Source organism: Aethalodelphis obliquidens, unplaced genomic scaffold (genome assembly GCF_003676395.1).
Source record: "Aethalodelphis obliquidens isolate GAN/ISIS:26980383/991018 unplaced genomic scaffold, ASM367639v1 scaffold30, whole genome shotgun sequence".
NCBI lineage: Eukaryota > Metazoa > Chordata > Mammalia > Artiodactyla > Delphinidae > Aethalodelphis > Aethalodelphis obliquidens.
In genome coordinates, this window is record NW_020837974.1 from 15,650,128 (window position 1) to 15,675,918 (window position 25,791).

At 49.7% G+C, this 25,791-nt stretch overlaps 1 protein-coding gene across 1 annotated transcript; it reads right to left on the reverse strand.

Moving 5' to 3' along the window:
• Window positions 1-13,171: 13,171 nt before the first annotated feature.
• On the reverse strand, window positions 13,172-25,589 carry FBRS (fibrosin). Its single transcript, XM_027126377.1, is given in 19 exon segments — window positions 13,172-14,949; window positions 15,048-15,255; window positions 15,381-15,464; window positions 16,367-16,447; window positions 16,553-16,673; window positions 16,984-17,055; window positions 17,436-17,465; window positions 18,247-18,315; window positions 18,552-18,569; window positions 18,571-18,648; window positions 18,926-18,970; window positions 19,087-19,292; window positions 19,499-19,800; window positions 21,170-21,470; window positions 21,562-21,610; window positions 22,671-22,700; window positions 22,821-22,856; window positions 23,600-23,779; window positions 24,061-25,589. Coding segments are annotated over 19 exon segments (2,958 nt in total). The 5' UTR covers window positions 24,517-25,589; the 3' UTR covers window positions 13,172-14,357.
• Window positions 25,590-25,791: the final 202 nt, after the last annotated feature.

The window sequence follows — 25,791 nt, forward strand, 5'->3', positions numbered from 1 at the left end:
TCACTGCTGTTATGAATATTCATAGACATGTCTCCTGGAGCACTTGAGCAAGACTTGTTCCTGGATACCTGCCCAAGAGTGGAAGTGCTAGGCTTTAAGGTGTGTAAATGTTCAATTTGACAAGAAAGAATGATGAATTGTTTTCCCAAATGGTTGTATGGCTATGTATTCCCACCAGCAATGTATAGACGTTCTTCTCCAGTACTTGGTGTTTTAATTCTTGCCGTAGACTGGATATCTCATTATGATGTTGATTTGTATCTCCTTGAATGATGTTGAACATCTCTCAGTAAGTTTCTTAGCCATGCTTCCTCTTCTTTGAAATGCACGTTCGAGTCTTTTGCCCATTTTTCTGTTGATTTATTATGCTTTGTTGGTTCATAGACGGTCTTTAGATCATCTCAATATATATATCCTTGAATAGTGATATGTGTTTGCAAATATCTTCTTCAAATTTGTAGCTTATAATTTTGTTTTAATTTTAATATAGTTTTATTTATCAATATTTTATTTTATAACTACCTTTTGTGTTTTGAGATTCGTTATTACTCCAAGGTCAGAAAGAAATTCTCTTATATTTTCTCCTAAAACTTTTTAATGTTTTGCCTTTGATAATTAAGTCCTTATATCTGGAGTTGATTTTTGTGTATAGTGTGAGGCAATGATCTAATTTCATTTTTTCCTATAGGGAGGACTTTTTTTCCAGCTCCACTTATTGGATAGACCCTCCTAGCATCTGCCGTGCCACCCCTGTCATTTATCAAAATTTTTTTTATTCATGAGTTGATTTTGGTGAATTTCTATCACTACCAACACCATCTTGTCTTCATTGCAATAGCCTTTTAACAATTCTGGTAGAGCAAGTCTCTTCTCTTTATTCTTCTTCAGAAGTATCTACCTGTTCTTAGCTCCTACTTCTCTGTATATATTTTTTAATTGGCTTGTTGAGTTTCATGAAAAACCCTGTTGTAAGCTTTATTAACATTGCATTGACGGTTACAGATCAATTTGGAGAGAACAGTATATTTACAATATTGTCTTCCTATCCATGAACACAAGATAGCCCCATTTGCTTATTAATAATAAATGTTGAAGATTATCTCAGATCTGCATGTTGGGATCTACCTTATATTTTATTTTACCTTATATTTTAAAAGGCCATACTAGACCATTTTGTGAATGTTGAGTGATTTATTTAATCACTCTCCTATTTTGGACAGTTGAACTATTTTCATTCTCTAGCTCTAGGAACAATATTTTTGTGGAAAACCTGTAGTGAATATCTTCACATACATGAAAAACAGTGTTTGATTTTGTTTTCTAAGTCTCTCTTCATTGCTGACTTTAGCCTGTTCTGCACCCAGCACAATGGCTCTAGATGTCCTCCGTCTTTTTTCATCACCGTCTTCCTCCTGCTGTGTCTTCCCCAGGAGACTGGCAACGGCTCTGTGATCCCTAAGTATTGGGGTCAGGGTCCCCTAGAGAGTCTACAATTGCTTCTCCTGAAGCTAGGGGTGGGGTGGGGAGATTTGGAGTAAAATAAAGTGATTTTGTTAGGTAAGAAAAATTGCTTCATTTCTAAGGTGTGTCAAGTGTTTCATACACATTTCATCACAGCCGCCCGGCCCAGCCCTGAGAGGTGAGCATCATTACATCGCTGTTATTCCTACATTAGCCTGAGACACTGAGGCCCCAGTTCACCCAGCGTTTTAGAGACCTCAACTGGATTCCAAGCTGGGGTTGTCCCAGCTGGCCTCAGGAAATGTTTATTGACAGTAAAGCAGGGTGTGAGTATATCAACAAACACTTATTAACCAATCTTTCTCCTTTTTCAAAGTTCCAAACATTTCCATCAAGGGCTCATTGTCTCGTTAATGAAAAGAGTAAACGCTCATTTGCATCACTGAAGACCTCTTCTCCTTCACAGCTTGGGAGGGCAGGGGCTGGTATTAGGGAGAGAGTTAGAGACCATGAGACCTGGTCTCTAGGCACCTAACATAGGCTGACACCTGGTTCCGTAAATGTTATAATCATTCAGGACATTTACAGAATAATGACCCTAACAGCTGCTATTTCCTGGGCATTTACTATGTCCCCAGCGCTGTGCGAGGCCTTCTTCTTTTGCTGCAGCTTTTAGTCCTCCAGACTTTTGAGGTCCAAGGTCTTGTCCCATTTTTGGTAGGTGTGGTTAACTCTCAGGTTCAGAGAGGTAACTAGCCTAAAATCACAAAGCAAACAGCTAGCAAAGCAGGGATTCAAACCCATATTTTGTCTGACCCTAAAGTCTGTCCCTCTTGAATTTTTCACTAAATTTGCATGAGCCTTTTTCATCGTTGCACCTCAGTATACACTGAGGATACTCATCCCAGTCTTACCTGCCTTGCAAGCAAGCCTCGTGGGCATTACATTCTTAGTATTAAATAACCAACTCAAGCAAGCTGGTGCTAGAGGCAGTCTAATATCAGTAACCATCTTAACCATTTTTAGAACACCAGTGATTCTCACAGCAACTCCATTGAGATACGCTGTATTACTATTCTCATTTTGCGGATGAGGGAACTAAGGTTCAGAAAGGTAAAGTCGTTGGCTCAAGGTCACTCAGCTCAAGTCTACTCTGGATTTGATGGGTCCTGGAGAAAAGGTGGGAGAAGGGGGGAAGGAAGGCAAGAGAGGACTCCCTCCAAGAGCCAGGGCAGGGCCTCCCACCAGTTGGTGGGAGGGTTTGGGAGGAACTAGCAGCTTGGTGAAGGCATTTGTCAGTCTTACCCACCACTGCCCACGCACAACCCCACAGCGAAATGCCTGGCATGCAGAAAGTGCTCCACAAACACTGCTCCCAGGCTCTTCTTCACTCGGTAGCCGGCAACAGCCCACACGGCTCCCCTCGCTGAGGCTCCAGCTCACCCAGCACGCTCCCACCTCAAGGACTGGCTGGGCACTGCTCCCCCTTCTGCCTGAAACATTCCTCTCCCAATTTTTGTATTTTTAATTTTTGTTGTGATAATTAAATTTTATGTTTTTGTAAAAGTTTTACATATAAATATATATGTTTTAAGTAGAAAGAGTAGAACATGATCCGTAAAGGTGAAACCCTATCTCCACTCCCTAGAAGTTCCTATTGAGCAATTCTCAAATATCTTTCTAGAAACACTCTATGCATGCATAGATATATACTTTTCTCACATACATGGTAGCAAACTATACACACAGTTCTTCCCTTAATATTTTTTTTTTTTTTGCGGTACGCGGGCCTCTCACTGCCGTGGCCTCTCCCATTGTGGAGCACAGGCTCCGGACGCGCAGGCTCAGCGGCCATGGCTCACGGGCACAGCCGCTCCGCGGCATGTGGGATCCTCCCGGACCGGGGCACGAACCCGCGTCCCCTGCATCGGCAGGCGGACTCTCAACCACTGCGCCACCAGGGAAGCCCTTCCCTTAATTTTTTTAACTTAACACTACGTCACGGGGAGCTTTCCTTATCTGCCACACCAACCAGTACAGACACACCTCATTCTTGTTAACTGTTCCATATTTATCCATTGATGATCCTACAAGTTTAACAGATGCCTGTGGCTAGACATTTGGGTTGTTTCCAGTCTTTCCACGATAACAAACAGGGTTTCCGGGAACATTACTATTATTATTGACTTATAATTCATATACCATAAGTTCACCCTTTTAAAGTATACAATTCAAGGGTCTGGGGTTTTAGTATATTCACAAAGTTATGCAACTACTACCACTATCTAATTCTGGGAACATTCTTTTTTTTAAAAAAAAATTTATTTATTTATTTTTTTAAAAGTTCCAACTCACTTCTTCTTTTAAAAATTAATTAATTAATTTTTGGCTGCGTTGGGTCTTCGTTGCTGCATGCAAGCTTTCTTTAGTTGCGGTGAGCAGGGGCTACTGTTTGTTGTGGTGCATGGGGTTCTCGTTGCGGTGGCTTCTCTTGTTGAGGAGCACAGGCTCCGGGACGCGTGGGCTTCAGTAGTTGTGGCTCATGGGCTCTAGAGCGCAGGTTCAGTAGTTGTGGTCCACAGGCTTAGATGCTGCGCGGCATGTGGGATCTTCCCAGAGCAAGGCTGGAACGCGGGTCCCCTGCATTGGCAGGAGGATTCTTAACCACTGTGCCATCAGGGAAGCCCCTTTAATATTTACTTTATTTATTTATTTTATTTATTTAGTTGCACCAGGTCTTAGTTGTGGCTCTCTGGCTCCTTAGTTGCGGCATGCATGTGGGATCTAGGTCCCTGACCAGGGATCAAACCCAGGCTCCCTGAATTGGGAGCCTGAAGTCTTAACCACTGTGCCACCAGGGAAGTCCCTGGGAACATTCTTGAACACAAATTTTTATGACCTTGCCTGAATGTGTCAGCAGGAGGCACCTCTAGAGGTGCGGTGGATAAGCTTTAGGGAGATGATTACTTCCAATGGGAAAAAGGGTGGGGCTTATTTATATGCAGAGAGGCTTGGGATCTCTGCATTACCCTCTCCACACTGAGCACATGCCTATGGCAATGACCACCTTGTCCCTTAGAGAAACTTAGGTCCATCTGGATTTTCACACATTGGATTTGCTTAAAGCAGGCTAGGCCCCTAAATAGTCCAGTTAGAACAGGCTAATGATGGGAAATGCCCCCATCACATGTGGACTGTAACAACCCCCTTCACAGACCTTACTGTTGTGCCGTTGTGTGGTCCTTTAAAAAACTAAATCAGGTAATGTCTTTCCACTGTTCTGAAATTCTCAAAAAAAAAAAAAAAAGTACAGCCTAAATAAACTGTAATGGCTAGCATCTCACTCAGAGTAGAAGCCAAAATCCTCAAGTCCCTACAAAGGCCTGCCAGGTCCTATACGATCTCGTCCCCGCACACCTCTTGGATCTCATCTCCCATCCCTCTCCCTCTCACTCACTCTGCTCTAGCCACACTGGTCCCCTGGCTGATCCTCCAGCTCACCCAGCACATTTCCACCTCAAGGACTTCACCCTGCTCCTCCCTCTGCCTCAAGCATTCCTCTCCCAGGTATTGCATGATTCCTTTCCTCACTTCATTCCCACTCTGCCCTTGGCATCCCTTAGAGAAACCTTCTTTGATCTCTCTATAGAAAATTGCACACCAGGGACTTCCCTGGTGGTCCAGTGTTTAAAAATCCGTCTTGCAATGCAGCGGATGCCAGTTGGATCCCTGGTTAGGGAACTAAGATACCACATGCTGAGGGGCAACTAAGCCTGAGCTCCACAACTAGAGAGAAGCCTGCGCACTGCAACAAAAGATCCCAGGTGCCGCAACTAAGACCCAGTGCAGCCAAAAAATAAATGAATAAATAAATGTTGAAAAAAATAAGAGAAAATAGCACCCCAGAACTTTCTAGCCTATATTCTACTCTTTTTCCTTAACAGTTATCGCCAACTGACATATATTTATTTCTTTACTCTTTCTGCCCCCTCTAGAATTTTAATCTCCCAGAGAAAAATACCTTTGTCTTTTTTGTTCACTGCATGTTGCTATAACACCGTAGATAATAAATATTGATGGACTTAATGAATGAGTAGCTTTCACTGAGGCACAAAACAAAGATTAGAAAAAGTCTAAAGGGCAGGGGAGGGGGGAATGGGCAGAGGATCTGAAGAGACAATTCACAGAAAAGGAGAATACAAGTGATTTGTAAACGTCTGACAAGATGTTCAGCTTCACTCATAATAAAAGATATGCAAATTAAAACTTCAGTGAGTCACCATCTTTCACCTATCAGATTAACAAAGATCAAAAAGCTTATGGGCTTCCCTGGTGGCGCAGTGGTTGAGAGTCCGTCTGCCAGTGCAGGGAACGCGGGTTCGTGCCCCGGTCCGGGAAGATCCCACATGCCGTGGAGCGGCTGGGCCCGTGAGCCATGGCCGCTGAGCCTGCGCGTCCGGAGCCTGTGCTCCGCAATGGGAGAGTCCACAGCAGTGAGAGGCCCGCGTACAGAAAAAAAAAAAAAAAAAAAAAAAAAAAAATCGCTTGTTACTTCTCCATGTTAGCAAGGGTGTGGAGAAACAGGTCCTCTCATACACTGTTGGTGAGAATGAAAATTGGTGAAAGGTTTGTGGAGGACAATTTAGCAGCATCTAAATCTTGAAAGCACGTACTCTGGCTTAGCAATTCCTTGTCTAGAAACTGATCCTGCAGGTTTATTTGCTCAAGTATGCAAAGATGTGGGTATTCACTGCAGCACTCCTTATTCTAGTAAAACACTAAAAAGAACGTAAATGTCCATTGATGGAGACTGGTTAAATACATTATGGTATAGCCTTACAATGGAATACTATGTAGAGACTAAAATGGAAATGGATTTCTATGTGCTGAAATGGAATAACCCACAAGAGATTGTTAGTTGAAAACAGCAATGTGCTGAACAGCATGTACTATATGTAAACACTTGTTTAAAAGAAAGAAAAAAAGGAATTGTTCTGCAGAAACAAACAAGAAATCAAATGATGTCTCCGGGGAAGGGGAAATGGAGCAGGGTAGGAGGGTCAGAGGAAGGAAGAAAACTTTTTATTCTACCTTTTTAAATAACCTACAAACTTTAATGTTAATTACCCTAGGCATAAAAGCAGATAATACATGCACATGAGACAAAAATCCAAAAACATAAAAGAATAATAATAAAAAGTAAGTCTCTGCTAAAAAACCCAAAACACCCAGAACAAAAAACACAATGGGGCTTCCCTGGTGGCGCAGTGGTTGAGAATAAGCCTGCCAATGCAGGGGACACAGGTTCGAACCCTGGTCTGGGAAGATCCCACATGCCGCGGAGCAACTAGGCCCGTGAGCCACAACTACTGAGCCTGCGCATCTGGAGCCTGTGCTCCGCAGCAAGAGAGGCCACAACAGTGAGAGGCCCGCGCACCGCGATGAAGAGTGGCCCCCGCTTGCCACAACTAGAGAAAGCCCTCGCACAGAAACGAAGACCCAACACAGCCATAAATAAATAAATAAATTTATTTAAAAAAAAAAAACACAATGATGGGGGTACATCAAAGGGACACAGGAGCCAACTGAAAACTGGAGAGTAATAATTAAAGTAGTAGTAGTGTTTAACCTAAAGTATAAAATGAATATCCATAAATCCATCATAATATAATATAAATAAATGATTGAATAAATAAATTCTTACCGTACAGAAGAATTCCAAATAGTTTATGTAGATATTTTTGCCCTCAAGGAGGTGGAGCATAATGTCTCAACTCCTGTAGTCTGGGCTGTGCATAGTGACTTCCTTCCTAAGAGTAGGATAGGGAAAGGAGGAAAAGAGTAATTTTACAGTGGAATCTGACAAGCACTACCTCAGCCAGGTGATTAAAGTTAACATCAACAGTGATAAATCATCTTGGGCCTTCCCTGGTGATCCAGTCATTAGGACTCCGTGCTTCCACTGCAGGGGGCACGGGTTCAATTCCTGGTCAGGGAACTAAGATCCCGCATGCTGTGTGGTGCCAATAAATAAATAAATACAACCTGAAAAAAAAATTGCAAATTAAAAAAAGTGATAAATCATCTTGAAGGCATGTACCCTTGATATGATGAGATGAAAATGGCATTTTACCTCTGCCTACTCCCCAAACCTATAACCTCTAGTCTACTTCTAGGGAAAACAACACACAAATCTCAATTAAGGGACATTTTATAAAATACCTGACCAGTAATCCTCAAAGTTGTCAAGATCATCAAAAACAAGGAAACCTGGGATTTCCCTGGTGGCACAATGGCTAAGAATCCGCCTGCCAATGCAGGGGACACAGGTTCGAGCTCTGGTCCGGGAAGATCCCACATGCCGCGGAGCAACTAAGCCCGTGCATCACAACTACTGAGCCTGCGCTCTAGAGCCCGTGAGCCACAACTACTGAGCCCGCGAGCCACAACTACTGAAGCCCGCGTGCCTAGAGCCGGTGTTCTGCAACTAGAGAAGCCACCGCAATGAGAAAACCGCGCACCGCTGCGGAGTAGCCTCCACTCATCGCAACTAGAGAAAGCCTGCGCGCAGCAACGAAGACCCAACGCAGCCAAAAATAAATTAATTAATTTAAAAAACACACACACAAAAAAAAGGAAACAAGGGGCTTCCCCGGTGGCGCAGTGGTTAAGAATCTGCCTGCCAATGCAGGGGACACGGGTTCAAGCCCTGGTCTGGGAAGATCCCACATGCCGCGGAGCAACTAAGCCCATGCGCCACAACTACTGAGCCTGCACTCTAGAGCCCGTGCTCCACAACAAGAGAAGCCACTGCAATGAGAAGCCCACACACCACAACAAAGAGTAGCTCCCTCTCGCCACAACTAGAGAAAGCCCGTACACAGCAACGAAGACCCAGCACAGCCAAAAATAAGTAAATAAATAAATAAAATAAAATAAAATAAAATCACTACATTATGCCAAAAAAAAAAAAGAAAAAAGAAAAGAAAACAAGGAAACCTGGAAAACTCACAGTCAAGAGAAGCCTAAGGAGACATGATGACACTGGGACAGACAAAGGGCATTAGATAAAAACTAAGGAAATCTGAAAAAAGTATAGACTTAATAATAATAATGTATCAGTACTGATTCATTAATTGTAACAAACGTGAGATGTTAATAGAGGACTGAGTGGGGGGACATACAGGAACCCTCAGTACAATCTTTTCAATTTTTCTATAAATCTAAAATTTCTGAATAATAAAGTTTATTTTTTTTAACATCTCCACATAAGAATGTCTCCTTTCTTCTCCTGAATCCGTAAGTCATATAACTTCTCTGAACTTCAATTTCCCCATCTTGAAATAGGGAAATTATTTTGAATCCTTGCAACTACAATCAATAACAACACTCTCATTTAGTGAATGAATGTTCACTGTGTACTAAATTCTATGCTAGGCACCCTTTACATGCATTATTCCCGTGTAACCATCACAGTGAAACTGTGGGCTAAGATTGTCATTTTTCTTCTTTGTCCACCATGGAAAGAGGCTGCAACTACACCAAGACACAGAGCTTTGGTTGGTGGAAACCAAATTCAAACTCCGTTATATCTGATGTAAAAGGCTCTAAACCTGTGTTCTCCACTGGCTCAGATCCCTCCTTCCCTCTTTTATGCTCATTGGTAGATGCTTCCCACCCCAAAGCCCATTTTGAAAGATGTGCTTCCCCAGCAAACTGCTTGTAACTAAGCATTCTCTTTCATCAATCTCTAAAAATCTCTTTCTTAAGGTTTCTTTCTTTTTTTCTTTAAATTTTTATTGGAGTATAGTTGATTTACAATATTGTGTTAGTTTCAGGTGTACAGCAAAGTGAATCAGTTATACATATACATATATGCACTCTTTTTTAGATTCTTTTCCCATATAGGCCATTACAAAGTATTGAGTAGAGTTCCCTGTGCTATACAGTAGGTCCTTATTAGTTATCTATTTTAGATATAGTAGTGTGTATATGTCCACCCCAATCTCCCAACTTATCCCTCCACACACACCCCCACCCCCTTATCCCCTGGTAACCATAAGTTTGTTTTCTACATCTGTAACTCTATTTCTGTTTTGTAGATACATTCATCTGGACCCTTTTTTTAGATTCCACGTATAAGTGATATCATACGATATTTGTCTTCCTCTGTCTGACTTACTTCACTCAGTATGACAGTCTCTAGGTCCATCCATGTTGCTGCAAAATAGCATTATTTCATTCTTTTTTATGGCTGAGTAATATTCCATTGTATATGTGTACCACATCTTCTTTATCCATTCTTCTGTTGATGGACATTTAGTTTGCTTCCATGTCCTAGCTATTGTAAATAGTGCTGCGATGAACACTGAGGTGCATGCATCTTTTTGAATTATGGTTTTCTCTGGATATATGCCCAGGAGTGGGATTGCTGAATCATATGGTAGCCCTAGTTCTAGTTTTTTAAGGAAGCTCCATACTGTTCTCCATAGTGGCTGTACCAATTTACATTCCCACCAACAGTGTAGGAGGTTTCCCTTTTCTCCACACCCTCTCCAGCATTTATTGTTTGTAATTTTTTGGGTGATGGCAATTCTGACCGGTGTGAGGTGATACCTCATTGTAGTTTTTATTTGCATTTCTCTAATAATTATTGATGTTGAGCATCTTTTTAGTCATCTGTATGTTGTCTTTGGAGAAATGTCTGTTTAGGTCTTCTGCCCATTTTTTTGATTGGGTTATTTGTTTTTTTGATATTGAGCTGCATGAGCTGCTTGCATATTTTGGAGATTAATCCCTTGTCGGTTGCTTCATTTTCAAATATTTTCTCCCATTCTGAGGGTTGTCTTTTCATTTTATTTATGGTTTCCTTTGCTGTGCAAAAGCTTTTAAGTTCTTTTTTACGGTTTCTGATCAGAAAGGCATCACCAGCAATGACAGCAGTCGTTCTTGGAGCATGTACCCTGTGCCAGACACAGTTCTAAGAACTTTATGCTTACTAACGTAGCAAATTCATGCAGTAATGGTAGAAGAAACCATTAAAACTCCAGGTTCATATATTGTTGGTGGGAATGTAAAATAGTTCAGCCACTTTGGAAACTAGTTTGGCCATTCCCCAAAATACTAAATGTAGAGCCACCATATGACCCAGCAATTCCGCTCCAAAGTATATACCTAAGAAAATTGAAAACATGCATTCATACAAAAACTTGCACACAGATATTCACAGCCGCATTATTCGTAATAGTCAAAAGAAACAACCCAAATGTTCATCAACTGAAGAATGGATAAACACAATGTGGCATATCCATAAAATGGAGAATGTTACTTGGCAATAAAACAGAAAGAAGTACTGATGCAAGCTACGACAGGGATGAACCTTGAGACCATAATGCTAAGTGAAAGAAGCCAGTCATAAAAGACAGGTTGAATTGTACGGTATGTGAATTATATATCAGTAAATTTGTTTTTAAAACCCTCCATTTTGCAAATAAGGAAACCATGGCACAGAAATGAGCACACTGCTTAAGATTACACAGCTACTCTGCTGAGCTCATTCAGAACAAAGAAACACATTTCCAAATAGCAGCCTGATGGTGAATGATTTGGGTTTTGTTTTGTATTTCCCCAATGTTGACAGTCGTTTCTGGACTGTCCTTTTACCTCTGCCTAAGGAGCTGCATAAGTTAGGGTCAGAACCAGAGATGGGTCAATGGAAGACAATGGTTATTGAGGATAGGCCCTAACAAGGTATAGCCCTTGGGATTCTTTCCCTTCACTCTTTCTTCTCGTATGAGTTTATTGCTCCTCTCTCACAGTAGCATGTAAGCTCCAGGAAAGCTGGACTTTTGTTTTGTTTACCTCTGTATCCCCAGTCACTAGTTCAGCGCCTGGCATGATAGATGAAGCGAACAGCAGTTGAAAGAATAAGAGGCAGTGCAGACAGGGAATCAGACAGAGGGAGGTTTCTGACTTTGGTGCTGGTGAAACTCTCAGAGGTGGAAATGGAGTAGGGGTGGGGTGGTGTGCAGCATCAGAGATCTGAGGTACTTGCGGGAGAGATCTAGGAGAGGTTGGATATATGTATCTAGAAAATATTTCACTGAGAATTCCATACCCAAATGCTTACAGGGACCAGGGAAGTGCCCTGAATCATGCCAATGCCCCATTCCTAGACAATAGAGTGGAAAGGACAGTGACAATCTGGAGAGAATACGCCCCATCTCAAGTGACAGTCATAGGGAGAGCAGGTACAATGTTAACAGATCTTTGGATTTTTCAAGAGAAGCTGAAAACAAGGACTGCCAGGTGAAATATTGTCTGCAAGCCAAGTTTCTCCTGGTCAACCCGTTTCTGACTTGTTGGAGCAAGGTAGACCTGAGTCCTCCCTAGAAGTCTTGGGCGTGTGTGGTGGTAGCAGAGAGTGTTGGATGCATCTTTCCTAAGGTGATGGGTATACTCGGAACAAGTCAATTCTGGGTGGCTCGGGTGGGAGCCAGCTTCTCTAGCTCAGTTTAGTCGTCACTTGGTTTTTATGATTACATCAAAGAATGATGTTAAGTGTAAAAAGACAGTTGTAAAATAGTACATTTCACAGGATCCCATTTTTTTCATTACATTTTGAGCATACAGTTAGTAAAATAACTGGAAGAATATACCCAACAGTTAACAGTGGCATCTCTGAGGAATGGGATCATGAGGCACTTTCTCATGTATTTCTGTGTATTTGAACTGTTTTATAATGACCATGTATAAAAGAAAAACCAATACTGATTTTTTAAAAATTATAGATCTTTTATCTTTTCTAACATTAACTACTATCCATGTTCATATATATGTGCAGGTAAACACAAATACCAAATGACTGACAGTGGTTACCTTGGGAAGGGTGCGGGGCTGGGGTATGTTGACACGTGAACGGGAGATCTAGTTTTGCTGTCTTTATTGCTTGAATCTTTCTTTTTTATAAAGTATTTTTTAAATTAATTAATTTATTTATTTTTGGCTGTGTTGGGTCTTCGTTTCTGTGCGAGGGCTTTCTCTAGTTGCAGCAAGCGAGAGCCACTCTTCATCACGGTGCACGGGCCTCTATTGCGGCCTCTCTCGTTGCGGAGCACAGCACAGGCTCCAGACGCACAGGTTTAGTAGCTGTGGCTCACGGGCCCAGTTGCTCCGCGGCATGTGGGATCTTCCCAGACCAGGGTTCGAACCCGTGTCCCCTGCATTGGCAGGCAGATTCTCAACCACTGCACCACCAGGGAAGCCCTATTGCTTGAATCTTACACACAGTTGACCCTGGGGTATTGATTCCAGGACCTGCCATGGATACCAAAATCCTCAGATGCTCAAGTCCCATAGTTGGCTCTCCATATCTGTGGTCCCACATCCACAGATTCAACCAACCATTGATCATGTGGTACTGTATGAAGTATTTATTGGGAATAAAACCACGTATAAGTGGACCTGTGCAGTTCAAACCCGTGTTCAAGGGTCAACTGGAATATGTACTCCTGGACTGTAGAAAAATGTGAAAAACTTCAGTGCCCAACACTCCAATCCATCCATCCAGAAGTAGAACAAATTGCCCAGGTGGGAAGGAGGGGAAAACCTTCATCAGGACATGGACAATATTGTCCTCATCCCTCCCCAACCCCAGGACCCAGCCCAATCCCCCCCCAGGTGACCCACACACAAAGAGGAGCCAAGGGGCCTCATTGTAACACTCATTTTTATATAAATATCCGCAAGTCATGTTACAGAATAAGTCCCACTGGGGAAAAAAGTCAATGTTATGTTTTTGTTAAACCGACCCCTGCCTTCTAGGTTGGGCCCCAGCCTGGGGGCACCTGCTGCTTTGGGAAGGCTGGGGCTGCTGCCAAGAGGCTGCTGAAGAAGCTGCCTGTGTTGCCCACTCCCGGGCCAACCCCCTTCTTTGGTGTGTGGTACATGGTGACCTTCTCTGGCCCCCCTTAAGAAGCCTGCGGCAGGGTTCTGGGGAACAGGGTTCTGGAGAGCAAGGCCCAGGAATCCTGGGGGCACTTGGAAATAGAGTGGGGGGGGACCAAGCCACTAAGGTGGAGTCTGAAGCTTAGAGGTTGCGCCTTTGGGGATAGGGGCACACAGAGGTAACACGAACAGGTGGGGGGAACCTGGGCTGACAGCCAAGCAGGAAGCACTTGCCCTTCTCTCTAGCCTAGGTACCCAGGTCCCTTTTCCTGTTGGTCCGCCTCCTGCTGGGCCCCAGATTTCCAGGGATAAGCCCTGGGTTCCTGCCTGTTCCCTCCCAGCTCTCCCCACTGCAATACCCCCTCCCCCCACAGAGAGGCCAGAGGCTAGGAACACAGCACCAGTCTTAGGATTTAATTAACCAGGAAGGGGGATTATTGGGAGGGGCACCCCTGTAAAAATGTACAAAAGGTCTGGGGGGCTATGTGGAAGAGGAGATAAATATGTACATGGAACCCCCCTTCCTTTAGCCCCTCCTCCCCCAGCCCTGAGAGGGCATGAGGACTTGGGTGGTAGGTGAAGAGGAGGGGGGCACTTTGGCCTCTGGCTTAGTGAGCCCTTGGGGAGGCAGGCCAAGGGCCTAGGGGCCCTCAGAAGGGGCGATGGTACACCTCAGGAGATCACGAGCTATGACCTCTGAAATGACCCCCACTCTCATGTACACACACACCTCTCTAAAGGCTTGTGACCTCTGCCCTCCCAGTGACCCCAAGATCCAACTGATGCTTGATCCAGTGGGGGTTGGGGCTTACTGCTCCCAGATTCCACGACCTCAGAGGTGGCTGGTGAGGTCATGACCTCTGCCCTCCAGCCCTGGCTTGAAACCTCAGCTCTAGGACCTTGTCAAAAGAAAAGGGGGATGGAGCTATGCCCCTGCCCCTCCCCTTCCCTCACCTGTCAGCCCGGGCTGGGCCAGGGGCCCGAGGTGGGGAACTAGGCCGAGGGGCGGGCACAAGCGGAGGTGGTGCCCCCAAAAGGGCTCCTGGCGGGGTCTTGCTGAGAAGGTGAGGGGTTCCCGGGGCCGCAGCTGGTGGCGGCGGTGGAGCCAAGCGGCTGTATAGCAGGGGATGGGCAGGCTCTAGACCGTAGAGGCGGGCAGCAGCCACAGCCCCTGGTCCAGTCAGCTCCTCACCCGCCTCATAGAAGCGGGGTGGCCTAGAGAGGCGAGGGGGCCCTGCCAACCAGGCTGGCTCCAGGAAGCCAGCACAGCGCTCTGGAGGACTAGGGCCCAGAAAGGGGGGTGGCCGGGGCCTCTCAAACAGCAGGTGAAGGCCTTGAGGCCCGGTGGTGGTGGCAGCGGCAGCGGCGGCGGCGGCAGCAGCAGCGGCGGCGGCGGCGGCGGCGGCGGCAGCAGCAGCCTCCTCCTTCCGCTCTTCCTTTACCCGCACCGATTCCTTGGCTGGCCTGGCCCCTTCCTCGCCAGCCCGCGCCTTGGGAGTAGCAGGAGAAACTCGGAGCTGGGGCCGTGAGAAGGGGAGGTCCCTGGGGGCAGGGAGGAGAGGATGAAGGTACTCCGGAGGTTGGACTGAGGTAAGGGAGGGAGGAGGGCAGGGCAGGTGGGGGCTGGCGGGGAAGCACACCTGTCTTTCTCCTCCTTAGTGAGAGAGGGCTCCCTCCGCTCCACAGGCCGCTCCTTGTCTGAGCCTGGTGTCCGGGCGGCCTCAGGGGGCCGGACCCAGGCAGGAAAGGCCAGAGGACTGCGGTGCAGGCGGCCCCATGGGTCTGGCGGGGAGGCGAAGGCTGGTGGGGCCCCTGGGCTTTCTTTCTGGGCAAAGACGGCGCCGGAGTCTAGACAGAAGACAAAGTAGAAAGTGATGGGAGCCAGGAGTGGGAGGTCCCACTCAGGCATCCTCCCAGTCCCCTGCCTGAGCACAGGAGCCCACTGCCCCCCCCCCCCCCCCCCCCGCACTCACTGAATGTGGGGCTGCCCAGGCCTCCAAAGGCCCCGTTGGAGAGGGCAGCCAAGGAGGCGAAGCTTGTGGGACGCCCAAAGGGATCTGTAGGAGAAAAGGGGGATGGTCAGAGCATTGGGCAGCCGGCTCTGAGCAGGCATCAAGGACTGGCAGGGAAGAGGCTGATCACCAAGCAGGCCCCAGAAAAGCACTGAGCTTTAAGGTGCAACGTGTTGTTTAACCTCACAAGCTCCATGAGGCAGACGGGAGCATTCCCACTTAAAGATGATTAAACAGGCTCAGAGAGGTGAAGTAACTTGCCAATCAATGGTCATCTAACCAGTGAGTGGAACCCCCAATCCAGGGCCTCTGACTCCAGAGGTCAGGCTCTTACCCCACAGCCCCGGACACCAGCCACCCAGACCAGCTCTACAGCAAGCCACTCGCCTGAAGGCCTCAGCTAGCTTCCTCCCACCTGCATGCAGGGCTGCTCCCAACCTGACCCTAACTTCGTATATATGTCACATAGCCAGTCAGAACATGTAACTAGCAAGCTGCGGGAACCTCACAATTCCTCTTCTAGGAACACCTTTTCCTAGGCCAGCCGGCTCAACTCCTCCTCGTCCATCCAAACCCAGGATAAATCTCCCCAAGAAGCCTGCCAAGATCACTGGGAGCCAGTGACCATGCTCTCCGCTGGGCCTGCACAGCCTTCCTCCACCCCACTCTCCCAGGTGGCACACTCCCCACTACCACTGGCTAGTTTCAGAGACAGTGACTGAGCTGTCAGGGATTGGCGATTACTCTGCCCTTCCCTATCCCATTTTACAGAGGATGAGATCAAGGCTCAGAGAGGGTAGAGTAACCTGCCCAAGGTCACAAAGCAAGTGGAACCAGGTCTACCCTCCATTCCAGCTGCCTCTCAGGTCTAACTTCTATCCCCAGCTTAACACCTCCTGGAACTCAGGGACAAGGCTTAGGTTGCCCAACATGCCTTTGGCTCTTACCAATGTGGGTGCTGGGGCTCAGAAAGGGTCCGTGGGCCCCGGGAGCTGCCGTGAAAGGGTTGGCTGCAGCGTGGACGGCACCTGGGGCGGAGAGGCGGGAGATTCTGATGAGGCTGAGTGGACGCAAGGTGGGCCTCGGGCTACAGGTGGGCAACCTCAGGCCCAGAGAGGGCTGGCCAGACTCACCAGTCGCAGTGAAGAGGGAGGCGGCCGGGTGGGAGAGCTCCTGCCCAGGGGGCAGGGCCCCATAGGGCCCCGGAAGGCAGGGCAGGAGGTCGTTCCGAAAGTCAAGCTTGTGGGAGTCGCCCTGCGTGGGACAGGGAGAGGGGCAGTGAGTGAGGAGCCAGGTGTGGTCCCGCTCTTGCTCTTCCACCCCGAAGCCCCCTCCGAGGGCTGCCTGGCGCCAAGACAGGGCTTGGGTGGGCCTCTGCCTCTCTCAGAGCCTTCTCTGACCACCCCCCAGTTAGCAAGAGAACCTAGTGCTAACTGTGGACTTGCTCAGGCAGTGACCAGGGACAGGAGGGAACATTTCTGGCCAAGATTCTGCCAAGCTCTGCTGAAGGTAGACGCCCAGAGCTCAGGCAGGCCCACTCTCCCCAGCCCTCCAGCCCCAGTACCTTCATCTTTTCCTGGTGTCTCAGGATCATGTAAGCCACGCGCACGTGCATGGCACACCACTTCCCTGGTTTCTGCCGCCCCAGAAGGATGACCAAAGGGAAAGGGAAGGAAAGAATGTTCACTCATCACCCACTCCAGACCTGGCCCTGGGCCCAGCCTTGCCACACAACGTCCCCACTCATCACCCCTACACCTGAGGGATGACTAGGTTCATTTCACAGCCTAGGAAACTGAGGCTCAGAGAGATAAACTGTCTTGCCCAAGGTCCCACGGCCAGCTGTGTCTGAACCCAGGTCTGCGGTTTGCAAGCCTTTCGCTTCCTGCTGTTCCACATCTGGCTGCCTCCACGTCTTGGGCTTCTTGCTTATTCCCAAGCAAGACCCTCCCCTCATACAAACACCCTGACGCCAGCCCCCAGCCTCATGCAGCCTGAGGTCCTCACCAAACTCACCCTCAAAGGTGGCCGGAAATGGTCAGGGATCTGGGAATAGCAAAGCAGAGATTGGCAGCAGTTCAGACCTGTTTACTGACCTGGGCACCTCATCTCCACAGTCCCCAATGCCCCCCCCAAACACCTCCCTGAGACCGTGTGCGGCTCCCTCAAACCTTTCCTTTCCCCATCTCTCCCACTCCAGGCACCTCCCCTCCAGCACCAAGTTACTGAACCTGGCTCCAAGGAGGTGCCCTGCTTGGAAGGCTGTGGAGTGGGTTAGTGGGCAGGCAGGACAGGTTTCTCAGAGAAGAAGAGTAGCTATCTGATAAACAGCTTTATATAATGAAGATCTGCTTAAGATTTCTTTAGAAAAAAGCCTTTACTATTGTTAAAAGAAGCTGGAAAACCTCTGGTCTAGTCTCTCCTTTAGGAAACAGATCCTGTGCTTTTCAAGATGTTCCCAAAGCCCTGGGCTTTAAGGCTGCTCCCCACGTCACTTCACAAAGAAGCAGCTTATCTTTTCATTGTTTTATGGACAGAACTTCCTGGTATGATATCATTTGAAAAAATGAGTGCTGTGACTTAAAAAATTTGAAAACCCCTACAAAAACCACCATCCTAGGAATCTTATTTCTGGGGCGACTTCATGAAATTCCTATCCCTCATGCCTGAGAAATCCTTCATTTATAGAAATTCCCTCTTCTCAGGTCCTCAGAGACACCCCTGACCATATATTAAAGGGAGGAATCAGTGGTTCACTCTCAAGTCAACCCTGCTCTCCCTCAACAGATCTTCCAGCTGCCCGAGGACCTGCCTTGGCCCCCCTCACCTGTGTCCCCTTTTGGGGAAGCCCGCTCGGCACTGGCCCCAGTCGTGGTGGCAGCTCGGGGTTCGTGCTCTGGGAAAGGGGAGTGGAGGGATCAGTCAGGAGAGCTGACACCAGGCATAAGAGGGATCTAAAACCAAGCTGGGGGCTGGGACAGGGAGGGAGCATGGCTTTGGAGAAACCTGGGTCCACAAGGGGAGGGCAGGAGGATGGGCATGGTTTTGGGGAATGGGAAGGTAAATGGATCCAGGGGTATCCGGGTTTGTAAGGGGTGGGAGGTGGTGGTGTCGTCTGGATTGGGAGCTCACCTTGGGCTGGAAGGCCCCCCTGCAGGGAGCCAAAGGAGACAGCCGGCGGGAGGCCCGGAGGTAGGCCGGGCACTGCGGGAGGGAAGGCCGTGTACGGCTGTGGAGAGAAGGGGACTAGTCCAAGCTGGGGGTGGAGGTGCAGCCCATCTGCGGTCTGCCCATCAGTCCTCTGGCCTCCACCCTAAATCCCCCCCAGGGAGCTCTCCCAGGCTCAAGGCTCTTGCTTTTGAAGCTGAAGACTGGACCCCAACAATCAGGGCCACAAGCATTGATGCATCCATGCCCACACACCACACACACCACACACCCACACCACACACCCACCCACACACCCACACACCCACACACCCACACACACACTCTCACACACTCACATTATGCCGGAAAAGGCCTTCCATCTTTCCTGGATATTTCTCAAACTAGGGAAGAGAAGGGAAGAGTAAGCTGCCAGCCAGGAACCCAGGGCCTTCCCCTGGAAGCCATACCCTCCCCCCCAGGTCTCTGAGCCTCATCACCGGCCCAATGAGGAGCTCACCATGTGGGGGCCGTGGGGTGGCAGCAGGCCCGGGGGGTAAGGGGTGAAGTGCTGGTGGGTGTGCTGGTGGGTGTGCTGGTGCTGGTGGTTGTGCTGGTGGAACTGGAAGGCCAGGGGCCGGGCAGAGCCCCCTGCCCCCACCACCTCGGGGCCACCCTGGGCATTCAGGTAGCGAGAGTTCAGGTCCTGGCCGATCAGGTCCTGCTCTGTGGGAGGGGAGGGGGAGAAGGCTTTAACATCTGTAGCCACCGTGTCAGCCTCCTTGGGCCCGGGTGACCGGCCTTCCCTTCTGGCTTTGGGCCGCTCCCTCCTCACGCCCTGCTGCTTGCTAAGGTCCAGATGCCCCGAAGCCAACTGGGCCCAAGCCCGGGGCCATGGCCCCCCACCCCCCCGGCCAGGACCCCAAACTCACCAGAAAGGGCGTTAGCGGCTGAGGCCCCAGGGTGCCCTGGCACCTGCAGCAGGGGAGGGGGCGGGGGCAGGGCGGGGCCAGGGGAGAATAAGGAGGGGTGGGGGGGTGGGGGTGCGGGCCGCAGCCCGGGTGGGGGGAAGCTGTGGGTGGACAAAGGCAGGGGCAGTGAGGGCGTCGGGGGCCGGTGGGTGAGCTGCGCGGACGAGGAGGAGGCAGATGAGGAGGAAGAGGACGAAGAGGATGATGAGGGGGGAGGCTGAGCCACGGGAGGGGCCGGGGCCTTGGGGGGCGGCCGTGAAGAGCTGGGGAGAGAAGTGGGGAGATGAGTGAGGGGTTGGGAGGTGCCAGCTCTGACGGGAGGGGGTCAGAAGCCTGGGCGATACCTTGACCCTGGTTCTCCAACATGGAAGGTGGTAGAACCTGGCCCCCAGGACCCCCACCCGCCGACCCAGAGAACCCAGCCTCAGACTGAGGTACCTCCCACACCCAACAGCCCCCTCTCTCCGTCTCTAGGTCTCTCTTTCCACACAGCTGCCTCTGACGCCTCTGGCCACGTGACTTTCCCTTTTCTGACTCGACCACAGCACAAAACGTATCGTTCACTTTGACGCTTAATTACGACAGGCCACCTGGGTTCCCACCCTAAGACAGTGGAAGCAGCACCGCCCTGGCCTGGCCTAGGAGTCAGGAGACCTGAATTCTAGGCCCATCTTGCCATTAACACCCTGGGTGACCTTGAGCAAGTCACTGCCCCTCTCTGAGCCTTAGTTTTCCCAATAATAAGAAAATGATAATGATGATAACAATAATAACAAAGACAGCATCGATGATAATAACAGTGTCAGTGATTCTTACCCTTTAGTGAGCACTTACTGTAGGCCAAGTGCTGTCACCTGCTTTATATGCTAATCCAAGTCTCCAACATTCCACATCACCTTCCCAATTGCTGCCGCATCCATGGAACCCCCTGTACCGTTTACTTCTTTAACTTAACTCAGTTTGTTTTTACTTAGCCTCACCAAGCAGTAACACGTGAAATAAAGGGATTGAGGAACTATTTATATTTTTTTAAAGCACATCAGAGCTGAAAAAATTTTACTCGCATAACATCTAAAATGCACTTACATACCACTAACAAAGAGCGTACACACTTTGGGAAACACTGCATTAATTCGTAATTAATCCTCACAACAGCTTTACAATGAAGGTACTATTATTTCACTTTACAGAAAGAAGAAATCAAGGCTCAGAGAGGTTAAGTGACTTGTCGAAAATCACACAGCCATTAAGTGGCAGAACAAGAATTTGAATCCAGGTCTGACTGACACCAAAGCCAGCACTCTTAATCATGATGTCAGCATTTCCCAAAGTATGTTCCAAAGAACACTATACCTAGCAGATGTGCCTTGCGAAAATGTCTCACCAGCAAATAAGATTGGGAAACGACACAAACTGGATTCTCCTCTATGTGAATATATAAGGGTTCTGATAAGTCCTGTAGTAATCTCTTCAGATTTGTTCCACCCAGCATCTCTCAAACTTTTTAGCCTCCGAATCCCTTTTCAAGTCATATCCCACAGGTACCATCCCATATCCCAGCCATAGAATGCAGGGGCTGACACCAAAATGACCAGGCCTTTCCAGACCAGGCCAAACCCCTGGACCACTCACCTGCCAGTGCTGAGGTCCAGGCTGCTGCCATAGGGGGAAGTGCGGAGGCCGAAAGGCGAGACCCGAAGCTGCAGCTGGGGCTGGGGTGGGGGTGGCAGACTGGGGGCGGCCGGCAAGGGTGCAGGGGGTGAGATAGGAGGCCGAGGGGCCGGTGGAGGCGGTGGTTCCTTCGGGGGGAAAGGCACTAGCAGCGGGTCGGGCCCTGGGGGCTGTTCCTGGCTCCGCTCCAGGCCCGACACTTTAGGGACTACGGAGAGTTTTGCTTCACAGTTCCCATTGAAGGCGCCATGGGGGCCCGAGGCTGTGAAGGCAGGACAGCAGACATATTCAGTTGAGGTCCACGCTCACCCAATTTCCCTCCCTTGTCTCCAACCCCAGCCCTTGGGACCAACCTTTGCTGGTTGAGACAGTAAAGGACGGGTCAAGGTCATCATCGGAGACCTGGGGAAGAAGGACAGGGACAGGGTCAGGTTCTGGTCAGGTCGGGCCCTCACTCAGGAAGGCCAACAGCCTCTGGAGTCTGCTAGGAACTGGTAGTGGTGACAAGTCTATTCCATCAACTTAGCTGAAATCCACCAAAGATTGTGGGCTCTAGGGGGCCCTATGCTTGGGGAAAAGGGTAGAGCAACTGAGCCTGAGAATCTGATAGGCTGGGAGGACTGAACTGAGGCAGCATGGAAGTAGCAGAGAAACAAGCAAATCAAAAATGTCAGATATCACTAACTGCTGGCTCAGATGCCTACCTGGCTTATAGATTTGTTTGGTCCATAAACGTTAGCAAAATTCTTAAACTAATTGCTTATATTTAGAAATCTGGAGATTCCTCATTAAAAACTCAGACTTGCAGGTTCTCTTGAGAATGGGCCGCTATTCTCCCAATAGTGGCTGCCCCGTTTGGATAGACAAGTACTATTTGTTTCACCACAGTTCCTGTCCAGCCAACTTTTTAAACTACAGCAAGACACACATCAGGGAGTACAAATTTAGTTAGTTACAGGAGTACAGCACCAACCGTTAGAACACACTGTTTCAAAATTAGCACATCAGCCCTAAGGATAAAATGAAATATACCTTTACAGGATATATTCTTAAACTGACTACAATGGTTTAGTGTTCTCACTGCCATGACCATCGTCTCAGCTCAGACTCTAATCTACAGGAACAGACTAATGGCTAGCAGGAAGGACCAACTGGATTCCACAGCCACTCCAGGTTTCCGTGGAGAACACTGGTATCTCCAAGGGCTTTGGAAGGGATGGCAGAGCAAGGCATGGGCCTTTGATTCTTTGGTCAACTGGCTCTAGTTACCAAATATAATTTGTCACTTACTTTCTCAATCCCCTGCCCCATACTTCCTCCCTAAAAATCTAATTCTGGCTCAACCTAACACACGTTCCCCACTTAAGGGGAGACTCTGTCTGCTGCACAAGAAAACTTTTAAGCTGCAGTTCATTTTACAAGCTGTAATACTGCCCACCCAACAAGTTCTAGCCCCACTCACCCTCTCGTCCAGATCGCTTTCCGCGTCACACTGGGGAGAAGGAAAGACAGAGGTGTCACAAGAGGGAAGAGGAGTGGGGGCAAAGGTTGAGAGGGGAATTTCAGACAGGGAGCGAAAGGGGAGGGGCTGGTACAGGTGGAGAGCACTTACTATGTATCCAGCTTCCGGAGAATGACGGGAGGAGGCCTGAGAAAGACCAGAGTCCAGAGGTAAGGGAGGCTGACTGGCGAGGCCTTTGGATAAAGTCTAAACTGCCCAGCAAGGCACTCAAGGCCCCTCATGACCTATTCTCAATCCCTTTCTACTGCCCACCCTTGTTCTCAATGCTCTGGCAATTTTTCAAATATACCAGATTCTCACATCTCTGTGTTTTCGCCCAAAACAACTTAGCCTAGCCCTGTTTCTCTTCTTAGCAAACTTATGACTATCCTTCAAGGCCTGACTAAAACATCCCAGGGGGCTTTCCCTAACCACAACCCTCCTCCCATCCCCCAGACAGAATGAGTGGCTTCCTCATGTGGGCTTCTGCAGCATCTCTCCCAGATCTCTGCCTTCTGTTGCTTCTCGGTTTTCGTCTAGGTAATTGCTCAAAGGCTGCTTCTTTCCTGCTATACTGACACCGACTTGAAAAGGTGTGCAGACACCATATCTAACTTATGATTCAACTAAATCCCTTTGCTATATTTCTGAATTATCAATATGTTTTGAGGCAGACATAGTGTCGGCCAAAAGCAGGCAAGTCTGACTGCGGACATGTCTTTGTCAGACCTGGATGGGGCAGTGGAAGCTCAAATTTGCTCTGCCTTTCTCTTTGCCCTTAGAGACTGGGGTCACTGTTTACCATTAGCAGCACTGCTGATGGAAAATGGATCTATGTGAAGAACATTCTGCAGAGAGTTTTAAAGGACAGGGATTTGGGACAAGCTCACCTCTTTCCTTCTCCGCTTATTGGGCCATTTTCGGGCCCGATCCCCAGAGGGCCGGCCAGGCTCTCGATCAGAGCTGTCCCCTGGTTCCCCAGTTGCCCCACTGGAGCCCCCCCTCTTCCGCTTCCCAGAATGCTTCAGCCGATGCTCCAGTCGCTCTGGGGGCTGAAGAGACGCATCCTTCTGTGGAGGAGAAGGTGGAACTACAGTAGATGGAGAAAGGAAAGCTCCGACCTCTCTAGGGGTGACCAGGCTACCAAAGTGGCTCTCAGGCCAGGTAACCTGGTTGGTCCCTGGAGACTAGCTCTACCTCCTCCCACCCCAGGGTGGGGCAGCAGCCTGGCCAGAGGAGCCGGTTGCTCTGGTTTGGGGTGCCAGCATTCCCCCCTCAACTCCACCCCCTCCAGGCACCGTACTCTTCTCTCTGGCCCTCTGAAAAGGTCCCCGGCCCCATCAGGCCCCACCTGCAAGGCCTCGAGGCTGGCGAAGCTGGCGATGGCGAAGCCATCGATCAAGTCCTCCTCTTCTTCTTCTTCCTCCTCAGGCTCCTCCTCAGCCTCCCCATCGTCTGCGCCCCCCTCCTCCTCCTCCTCCTCTTCCTCCCCGCGGCTGCCCGAGCCAGCAGGCCGCTTCCGAGCTCGGGGTCGCGGGGGCCGAGGCCTAGGACGCGGCCGTCGCCGTCTCGGGCCTCCGGGCCGCTCTCCAGACGAAGCTGACGACCAGGGCCTGGCGGGCGGCGGCGGCGACGACGACGACGAGGAGCCGCGAGGGGCGGCCAACAGGGCCCGGGGCGCGTCGCCGCCGGGACCTCGGCGGCGCCGCTGCTCCCGGTCTCGGTCTCGGCGCGAGCAGCGCCGCCGCCGCCGCTCCCCCTCAGCGGCCCAGCCCGGGCCCGGAGCCGCGGCCGCTGCCGTCTCCATGGCGACCGCCCTCAGCGCCGCATCCGGAGGCGGCGGGCCCCGAAACGGCCTGTCCGGAGGCCCGGGGTCGCAGGCGCGGCGCTGGCGGCTGCACAGGGACGAGAGGGCCACGGCTTCCCCTTTAAAGCAGGATCTGCTGGCCCCGAGCTTGCCCCAAGGCCAAGGCCCGGGGAGCCGGCGCCGCCCCCGGGGCGACAAGCCTGAGAGCCCCCCCTGTGGGGCCGGCGGGGCCGAGACGGCGAAAACGGGGCGGTCGTCCCTTTAAGGCAAGGCCTCAAGCTGTCCAGCCCCTGGCCCCTTTAAGACGACCCAACGGTGTCCGACCGGCCTAGTTCGGTGGCCGCCCCCTGCCAGGGGTCGAGACAACTCTCCCCGAGGAAGAGGAAGGGCCACCCCTTTACCAGGGGCCGAAAGCTCGCCCCGAAACGCAGACCTCCCCTTTAAAAGTGCCTCAAGTCCGCCGGCTAAAAGAGGCCACCCCTTTAAAGAGTCCAGGGTTCTCCAAACACCAGGCCACCCCTTTAAGGGCTCGGGAGTTAGTTTCTAGTCCTCCACAAGCGGCCACTTCCCCTTTAAGTTGAATTTATAGGACTTCTTGCGTGGGGGAGAAGTGGCGGTGAGAATTCCCACTAGCTCCACTTCTCCCAACAGTACAGTTCTCAGTCTGTCAGCATCTGGTTCGGTGCCTTCCCCTTTAAAGGCTGGCGTTGTAGTCCGCCGAGATCAGTGGCCACCCCTTTAAGGAGATTTAAAGGGGCCTCTTCCAGGCCCAGCTCTTCCAGCCTCCGCCTCCGGTCGCCATGAAAGGCGCGAGGGGGGGGCGGGGCCGCGGGGGCCAGCCCTCCAAAGCCCCGGATGTGAGGCAACGGTGACGGGTAAAGCTTGTCTGTCTGCCGACATAAAAGTCTCTTCCTCCTTTCCTCCGTCTCTGTCTGACTTGCGTCTTAAGGGATCCGAAACGGCTGTTGGGCAGCGAGGGAACTCCAGCTCACCCTCCTGTCGTCTCCTTTGGAGTCTTGGGCCTCTTCTCCGCCAGGACTTCCCTGCCCCTCCTCCCTCTTCCTTCTCAGCCTACGCCTCCTTCCTCTCTCGGCCTCCTCCCACTCTCCGCCCCCTTCCCCCTCACCCCTCTACAGCCTTAGTCGTTGATAGGTTGAGAAGTGTACGTCAAGACGAAGGGCGGAGTCAAACTAGGGGGCGTGAGTAATATGTAACCGCCCTCAAATCTTGGATTGGGTATGTCAGATTAGCTCCGCCCTTCATCAAGTCTTGTGA